This window comes from Cheilinus undulatus, linkage group 17 (assembly GCF_018320785.1).
Source record: "Cheilinus undulatus linkage group 17, ASM1832078v1, whole genome shotgun sequence".
In the NCBI taxonomy this organism is placed as follows: domain Eukaryota; kingdom Metazoa; phylum Chordata; class Actinopteri; order Labriformes; family Labridae; genus Cheilinus; species Cheilinus undulatus.
The window spans coordinates 20,907,012-20,916,129 of NC_054881.1; the positions used below are offsets into that span (position 1 = coordinate 20,907,012).

At 41.1% G+C, this 9,118-nt stretch overlaps 1 protein-coding gene across 1 annotated transcript; it reads left to right on the forward strand.

Moving 5' to 3' along the window:
* The first annotated feature begins 425 nt into the window (after nucleotides 1-425).
* LOC121525563 (eosinophil peroxidase-like) lies at nucleotides 426-8,808 on the forward strand. Its single transcript, XM_041811608.1, has 17 exons — nucleotides 426-497; nucleotides 2,478-2,647; nucleotides 2,756-2,821; nucleotides 2,933-3,020; nucleotides 3,364-3,539; nucleotides 3,774-3,906; nucleotides 4,301-4,430; nucleotides 4,509-4,715; nucleotides 4,803-5,166; nucleotides 5,547-5,707; nucleotides 5,798-6,056; nucleotides 6,135-6,305; nucleotides 6,419-6,656; nucleotides 6,899-7,104; nucleotides 7,264-7,301; nucleotides 7,506-7,574; nucleotides 8,670-8,808. The coding sequence occupies exons 3-17, from the start codon at nucleotides 2,758-2,760 to the stop codon at nucleotides 8,676-8,678; spliced, it is 2,313 nt and encodes a 770-aa protein (XP_041667542.1). The 5' UTR covers nucleotides 426-497; nucleotides 2,478-2,647; nucleotides 2,756-2,757; the 3' UTR covers nucleotides 8,679-8,808.
* The last annotated feature ends 310 nt before the right edge of the window (nucleotides 8,809-9,118 follow it).

Genomic DNA, 9,118 nt, shown 5'->3' on the forward strand with positions numbered 1-9,118 from the left:
AGCCAATCTTTATCTTTTTAAAAGCGTAGGAAGCATTACTTTACATTAATTGATCCTGTCCATCATTGTGCAGCACTATTTCTTTTATTTACTCTTACCATGGGGGAAGGAGAGTGCATGAACTATTTCAGAGAAAGAGAGGAAGATGCTCTGTTCTGGTGTAACCCAGCCTACCTGTTAAGTGTGAAATGATGCATCTATAAATTACTTCCAGCACCCCTGTAATAAACATCCTTATTGTTTTAAATCTTTCTTTAGACTCAACCACCATTGGATGTGCTGCAACACCTGCCTGTGCGTGCCAGCAAGTGGCTCTATGTGGTTCTTAAACTCCTGTCAGTAATACCGCAGGACATTTTTTGGAAAGTTTAACAGTAATGAATACTGGATACCATGCTCCATCTCTCCAGGTATCCTCCCAGCTGCCCCCTCCATGATGCACGTGGTCACCCCCAGAGTCTGGAACAGCCCACTGGGTCCTGGGCACCCAGTATACGGTGAGCTGGATCATTACTTGAGAGATCAGGCAACTCTTGAAATCACATAATGATCATTTCTTAGTGTGCATGAAAACATACTTACTTTAATACTGGAATTACTGTTTCAGAAAAGAGAAGCATACAAACCAACAAATAACCAAATGGGTTTACTTTTACTGGGGTATCACTCCTTTTTTCAGCTCGACATACATCAATAGAAATGTCTTACAGGCAGGCCATTTCTTCTATTTTTTTAAATTTTATTGTTAAACTCATCAGTAATATGAGTCTTTCCCATTTCATATACTTCCTCTAAAATTTTCAGCCAGTTTTTTGGTAAATCATACCCTAGATTTGCTTCATCCGTGCATCTTTTGACACATTTCCCAGTTTTGCAGTCAAGGAGGTTTTAATAGGACAGAAGTCATCAAATCCCGGACAAATTTGTGATTTGTATTCATGTTCAGGTGCGAGAGAAATGCACCATTTGAGTCTTAATAGTGTCTCTGGAAATATCGATGTAATTTTAAGTCGTGTTGATTTGTTGACTAAAACTATAACTAATTATTGTTAACAACCTTTCTTTCCCTGTGAAAAACTAGGCTAAGACTAACCAAAAATTGATTTTTGATGACTAAAGCTGACTAAAAAAGTGAGTTTTGTTCTCGTAAAGATGACTAAAACTTGAATCAAATGGAATTTAATTGTAGTCCCACATTCAAAATACATGATATTTCACCTCTGTGGGTAAATCTGTCAAAAAAACAAAGCATTTTTATCCCTTTTGCCTCTCAGCTTTAGAAAGCAGGGACCCCAGGGTTGGCAGGCTGCACAGAACACACTACCATCATTTGGTACCAGATTCAGGCAAGAGAATCGATGCTTGGACTTAAAGTTAAGCTTAAAATGTGACGACTTTTTATGGGCTAAAACAAGGCTAACATGTTTTTGAGTTTTTGTTGACTAAAACTAAAGGTACTGAAAGATTGATGGCATCTGGAAGTTTCCTTCTACATCTGTCAACAAGTCCAAGGCCTGAAATGTAAACACAGTGGCGCTGTGAGTTTCTGTTCCAAAGTCAAAGCTGGACCATTTGTTCTCCTGTAGTGTTAATGCTATGCCTTTATTTTGAATGTGTTCTGAATTTTTCTGCTATCATATCTATTGTCTTTAAAAAACAACATGACCAGTGATGCAATAATCTCCTTAGCTTGCTAATCAATGAGGAAGACATTTCATGGACTGATGAACTTGTCAAATCACTCTTCCTTGTTTGTTATCAGTGACCATTTTACGTTCCAGTTATGAGAAAAGCTATTGTGTACATTTACAGCAGCTGCACCCAAAGACAAACTTACAGTTTCAAGGCACACTTGAATTTCTTGTCTTAAATTTTTCCTTATTGCTCTGCTGTTGTTCAGAAACTCTGCCCATTTTTTTATTTCCCTGAGGTAAATTTAATGAGGCACTGACTGGAACTCGTAAGTTTAATCTGACAAAAAAAAGCCAGAACTCATTTTAAAACTGGTAAACTCTTTTTTAAACATTGACTGCTCAGTATTCAATCACTATCACAATGAGGAGATGTCAATACCTTCCTCTTTTTAAAGAAGACTCTAGATCTTCAGTTTCTGTGTGGTAATACTGAAGGTCAGGAGCCACAACATGTCAACATCAATAAACAAGTGAAAAAAAAGAACAAGAAAATGTCATAATTGTCTCATCCTTGAACTCTCAGTATTAAAGAGGTACAAAATATCTTGAATTTTCTTTAATGCTCCTTTAACCCATCAGAATATATTTCATATTTAAATGGCTTTTTACTGAAATAACAGGGGAAAAAATTAGCAATGATTACATTTTAATATTTGAGAGGTTACCAGCAATTCCTCATTGCGTTGGCATGTTGCTCAATGCTTTATCTACAGTACTCTAGATTACATTTTCCAGTGTGGTTGTTAATAACAAGTGATAAGAGTGAGGGATTTCCTTCAGCAGAAAGAGGAGGAAGAAGGAACTGTTTTTACTGACACTACCTTCACCTGGACACCCCTGTGGGCGAGGCCTCACGACCTCAGACAGAATAAAAGGAGCAACGGGGTGAGACACAGCATCACTGACACCTGATCTCTGAAAGCATCTAAAATCTTCGCAGCCTTGACACACAGGTAACAAGATAATTTGATATTTTTATGTTATATGGTCCTTAAAGATGTATATTTATGTCAGTCTTTTTGCACTTGGTTCATCTTTTTACATCTCTTTTTTTGTTTTAGAGATGCATCTCTCTGTTCTCTTTGTGCTGGGCGTCTCCCTGGTGCACATTCACTCCAAACCAGCAGGTACATCTTTAGGAACAATTTTCATGTTTATCTAAATTTGTGCCAGATTGTTTCACAGCACTGGCCTGGTTTATTCTGTCACATTTATGGAGTGTTTATCCTTTTTTGCAGGACAATATTTCAGCAGTAGTCTGGTTCAGCAGTGTTTTGAGGATGCAAAGACATTGGTGGATAATGCATACAAGTACTCCAGAGAAGAGTGAGTTTGTCTTATGTATGTTTGTGTTTGAAAGATGGACAAATGCATTGAAGGATAGTTTTCCTTAGAGATTCCTTAATATGAAAGTCAGAGTATATCTGTGAGTTTTGTAAAGAAAGACAGTGATTTGTATTGTATGCAGCATAAAATATGAATTCAAAATTAGAAATCAGGAGATTCTGTTACAATATGAACACAACTTAGCAAAGAATAAAAGGAGAATATTCAGGGTAGAAATGTACTAAAATGTTGTCATTTATTAATGTAAATCTGTAGCTTACTGGTTGAAAGAGAAATTTCAAATACTTTCTGTTTTTTAATTGTGTGTCTTTTTCTCCTTCAGGAGTCTGAGACGAGTCCGCAAGGAAATTGTGCGTCCCCACGATGCCCTCCGCCTCCTCAAGCAGCCTCGCGCTGGCACTCGAATGGCTGTGAGATCTGCAGACTACATGGCACAGACCCTCCGTCTGCTGCACGAGAGGTCGCCACACATTCATAAACGCTCCCTCAACGCAACAGGTAAGACACGCAGCAACCAAACAAAGACAACGCAGACAACCACAGTCATTATTAAGTTTTTTTGTGACAACCTTTCCCCATTCTTGGTTCAGGCTCAGAGGTGTAGGGTTTCTGGTGTCACGATGTGCTCAATGCAATCACTTCAAAGTAATGTTAAGAACTAGACAAAAAAAGTTGTCAGACATGCGTGTGCATTGTTAGTCCTTGAAAAATGTCTTTTGTGTTTTTTTGTAGATTTGCTCACAGAAGAAGACCTGACGAAGCTTTCTGAAATAACCGGATGTGCAGCTCGGGTCACTTTTCCAGAGTGTCGCACCACACCAAACATTAACAAATATCGCACAGCCACCAGCGTCTGCAACAACGTGTAAGAGAAAGAGATATTTTTATCTTAATAGAATTGCTCCTGTATTCTAACTTCTATAAAGCTATTTGATATATGAAACACTTTAATTTTTTTACATACCTCAAGTTTAAAGTACATTTTAGTGCTACACATCATCTACACTATCAACTTTTTGTCTCGTAGCCTTTCAAAACAGCAATGTGTTGTATATATGTAGAGAGAAAATGTATGTATAGTTTCCCAAGCTGAAATTGGGGTTTGATTTTATGCACAAGGCTCTGTGACATGAACGGTTGCATGAAACTAGAGGAAATGCTTGTGAAACATCTTAGGCCATCCACTGCAGGTATTGAGTACACTTTCCTTGTTTCTCAAGCTGCATTTCTAAACTTTGTCATCTCTTACTTGCTTTTAGGAAAAACCCTCGCTGGGGAGCTTCCAACACCCCCTTCAACCGCTGGCTTCCTGCTGAATATGATGATGGCATCTCCGAACCGAAGGCCTGGAACCCAAACAGAACCTTCAACAACTTCATGCTCCCACTGGTACGGCCCAGAAATCCCACACATTTGCTTTAGCTAACATAATTATTCAAAATTAAAACATTTCTTTCCTTTCTTCAGGTGCGACAGGTGTCAAATAACATCCTAGCCACAACAGATGCCGGTGTGGTCAGTGATGGAGAATTCTCTCACATGGTGACCTTGTTTGGGCAGTGGAACGACCACGATGTCACCTTCACACCATTCTCCCCAAGCATCGTCTCCTTCAGCAACGGGATCGACTGTGAAGAAAGCTGCGAGAAAACTGAGCCATGCATCCCCATCCCGGTTGGTGTGACAGATCAAATCTCAATATATTGTGTTGCTTTCCTCTAAAGATTATACCTGTAACCTTTGACTCACTGCAATGTACAGATCCCTCCTGGTGACCCCCGCCTGCCCACCGGTCCAGAAAGCTGTTTCCCTTCCTTCCGATCCGCCCCAGTTTGTGGAACAGGATTCTCGGCATACAACTTTGGTGGAGAACCTGAAAAGAGGGAGCAGATCAACGCTCTGACAGCCTTCCTGGATCTCGGCCAGGTGTACGGCTCTGAGGAGAGTCTCGCCTTGAATCTTCGCAACCTGAGCAGTGATGATGGCCTGCTGCGCGTGAACACAGAGTTCAGAGATAATGGGCGTGAGCTGCTGCCATTCCACTCGATGGAAATGAACATGTGCGCCACTCGCAAAAGAGTCACCAATGACTCCAACGCCAGAGAGGTGCCCTGTTTTATTGCAGGTAAAGCATCATGCAACTGCACTCAGTTATAAAGAGTTATAGATGTGTTCAATGCTTCTTAGACCAGTATTAAGCAGTCAGAGTACTAATAAGAATTTTGAGTGCCTAAATAAAAAAAAAACAATTGAAAAAACTATAATGAAATGACCTGGTATGTTATAAAGAATCACTTATATCTGGCTTATAATCTTTAGATATAGTCAGTTTGAAGGGTATTTTTGTATTTGTGATGGGTCAGGGCTCATGTTTTGGTTCATGTAGTTGCACAATGAATATGTCAGAGAGGAGATAAAAGGCAATCTTAAACACAGAATTGATGCTGAAGATGTGAATCAGAAACAGAAATGATCTTTGATCAACTGTTTAAATCTGCCTGTTAGGTGACGTCCGTGTTGATGAGAACATTGCTCTGACTTCCCTTCACACACTGTTCATGCGAGAGCATAACCGCCTGGCTCGTCAGCTGAAGAGATTAAACCCACACTGGGACAGCGAGACCCTCTACCAAGAGGCCCGCAAGATCATGGGTGCCTACACACAGGTAGGTACTCCTGAGAGTCATTATTTGCCTGAGGGTGTCATACACCCTTCTGTCTTTGACTGAGGATACCAAGGTCTTTCTCTCTCTCAGGTGTTTGTGTTCAGGGACTACCTGCCTCACATTGTAGGTGGCCAAGCAATGCGCACTCTGCTGGGTCGCTACCCCGGCTACGATCCCAATGTTGACCCCAGCATTGCCAACGTCTTTGCAACAGCAGCTTACCGCTTTGCCCACCTGGCCATCCAGCCACTTCTGTCTCGTCTTGATGCAAATTACAGGGAGCACCCTCAGTTCCCCAGCGTCCCCCTGTTTGAAGCCTTCTTCACCCCCTGGAGAGTTATCTTTGAGGGTGAGTTATCCAGAGAAAAGTTTCCAAGTCATTACTGTAAATTGTCACCCTAATTTTATTTCCTGTCTTTACCTCCAGGTGGTATTGACCCCCTGCTCCGTGGTTTGGTTGGCCGCCCTGCTAAACTGAACACTCAGGATCACATGATGGTGGACGCCCTAAGAGAAAGGTTGTTCCAGTTTGTGCAGCATCTGGCTCTGGACCTGGGCTCTCTCAACATGGAAAGAGGACGTGACCATGGCCTGCCTGGTATCTCTCGCTCTCTCTGAGTGCTCTGCTTTTTGAATTTTGAATTTTAAAGCTCTTCTTTCAGTCCTCAACCACGCTGCTTTTTCTTTTCTTTTTTTTTTTAACTCTTGAAGGCTACAATGCGTGGCGCCGATTCTGTGGCCTGTCTGCACCCAGAAACCAGGCGCAGCTTGCTCAGGTCCTGAACAACACTGACCTGGCCAGAAGGCTGCTGCAGCTCTATGGTACACCTGAAAACATTGATATCTGGCTGGGTGGAGTGGCAGAGCCGTTTGTGGAGGGTGGCCGTGTTGGACCTCTGTTTGCCTGCCTCATTGCACAACAGTTCAAGAGGATCCGCCAAGGTGACAGGTTAGTATACATGTATTGGAAACATGGTCTTTGAAGCACTGGTCAACTGACTTTGACTAGTTCTGCCCAATACAACATCATGCTGTAAAATAAAATTCAGTTCTGTTCAAAAAGTGAACACATTTTGACTGAGGTGTTAAATAAATGCTAGCTGCACACTAAAACACAACCTCAAAAATGAATGCATTTCTAATAAAGCCTCACTATGTTTTCTTTGTCCTTGCTCCTCTTGTTTGAATCAGACTTTGGTACGAGAATCCCGGCGTTTTCACCGCACGTCAGAGATCAGCTCTGTCCAGGGCTTCATTATCAAGGATTATTTGTGACAACACTGGAATCACATCCATTACCCAGGACCCGTTCAGTGTGATTACACGCAGGAACCGACTTGTTAGCTGTTCCAACATTACGAGACTGGACCTGTCGGCCTGGAGGGAGAGGTGTTCAGGTGAAACAGCACAGCACCAGACTCTTTGACCTCAGGGCAGGGGGGGCGGCACCATTTTCACAATCATTTGTCACCCACTGTTTAACCTCGTGTGTTTTATTTCTTCTCTAACCCACTTGTACGGAAACCGTTCTTCATGTGTGGTGTTTAATCTTGCAGACTCGGGTGGTAGCTGTAATGAAGTCAGTGCAACAAAGGTCGGTTTTAAATACTAACAGTAGTTTCACATTTTAAGAGCACAATGTAGCCACACTTTCTGAAAAAAAGTGCACATTTAAATCACGAAACACCCTTTGAACTTAACATTTTGTAACCCCGGTGAAAGTGGTGTTGTAAAACAAGAACATTGTTGGAAAAACTTATTTGTACAGGTTTTAACTTGACCTTTTCTAAATGAACAGACTGTGATGGACTCGGAATCCGCGGACCAAGAGGACCAAGAGGTCCTCCAGGCCCTCGAGGACAACGAGGTACTTATTTCAAAGATTGCTTTCATACCTCTTTATTCATTTTCTACTGTATCTTCTCAAATGCTCACTGTTTTTAACAATATTCTGCTTTAGTATATCCTGATACCATAACACGTTCCTGACACTGAGATATTCTGTAATATGTTTTTAGTGAGGCACTCCTCACTTACTACTTATGAAGGAGCCTGAGCTTAATACTGATGTGTCTACCTGAGCTAAAAAAAAAGAATCTAATTCTAAAGTCAGTCCCCCGACTATGGAAGAGGATTAGGGCCACTGAGACCATTTTTTTTTAAACTCGTGAGAAAAAAGGCAGAGTTTTGACTCCTGAAAAAAGTCAGAATTCTGATATTAAAGCCAGAATTCAAACTTTAATCTCAGAATTCTGACTTTAAACTCAGGAAAAAGTCAGAATTCTAAGGAAAAAAGTCAGAATTCTAAGATTAAAGTCCAAATCCTGAGAAAAAAGTCAGAATTCTGCCTTCAATCTCAGAATTCTGACGTTTTCCCACAAGTAAAAAAAATTGCATCTCAATTTTTTTTTTCAGTGGCCTTAATCCTCTTCCTTACCCCTAAACTCTATCTAAAGATAGATTATTTCTATTATATTTAATTTTGGTGCCCACTATCACTGCTGTTAGGTAGGTGTCAGTAGCAGTAATATGTTATGATACACTTTGTTGTCCCCTTGGGGAAATTTGTCTGCATATTATAACATATAAGAACAATAGCGTCAACAATCCACATGTACACAGTGTTGCACATGCCAGTGAAAGATGCAACCAATAAATGAAGTGTATTACAAGGACTTGTATGGTAAGATTTTCATAGAAATGAAACATGGTGATAATTACAATGAGTAAAAGATAAAATACAGATGAAATATAAAACAGTAAAGTATAGAAAACAGAGATCACCATGATGTTGTCGCAGCATGCTTCATAAACATCAAAGTTCTTGACAAGTGAAACATTGAAATGTTTATGATAAAAGCTGATCCAAAGACAATAATGTGAGACCATAATGTCAGTCGAAACCATATACCATGATTTTAAGCAGAATGTTTAATGAATCTGAACTTGTGTATCTCTGCAGGTCCAGTAGGACCCCCAGGGCCCAGAGGTCCCCCTGGACCAACATCACTCAACCTTAATGCTTCACAGCCAAAATCTGCCTTCTCTGTTCTCCTGGGCAAGTACATCTCCACCTCAGACAGAATCATCCATTTCCATCAAATCATCTACAACGAACAGAACCATTACAGCCCAGAGTCTGGTATGTTTACATGTGTCATCCCGGTGTCTACCAGTTCAGCTTTGTCTGCATATCCTACAACGGCGTAGTGAGCATGGACCTGTGGCGTAACAACAGGGTGGTACTGAACAGTTACCACACTTATCAGGAGGTCGCCATTTGGCATCAGGGGACACGGTGATGCTGTTGAAGGCGGAGACAGAGTGTGGGTGGAGGCCATAGATGGGAGCAGCAGCTTGAGCAGCAAAAGCTACCTGTCTGGACACCTGGTCTTCACTGTGTGACGCTAA

What these genes read in the sequence shown, in the direction of transcription:
- LOC121525563 (XM_041811608.1), top strand. Translation starts at nt 2,758, where the DNA reads ATGCATCTCTCTGTTCTCTTTGTGCTGGGCGTCTCCCTGGTGCACATT. An exon ending in CTGGAGAGTTATCTTTGAGG is followed by an intron (nt 6,057 to 6,134) that starts GTGAGTTATCCA and finishes CTTTACCTCCAG; the next exon opens with GTGGTATTGACCCCCTGCTC. An exon ending in ATGAAGTCAGTGCAACAAAG is followed by an intron (nt 7,302 to 7,505) that starts GTCGGTTTTAAA and finishes CTAAATGAACAG; the next exon opens with ACTGTGATGGACTCGGAATC.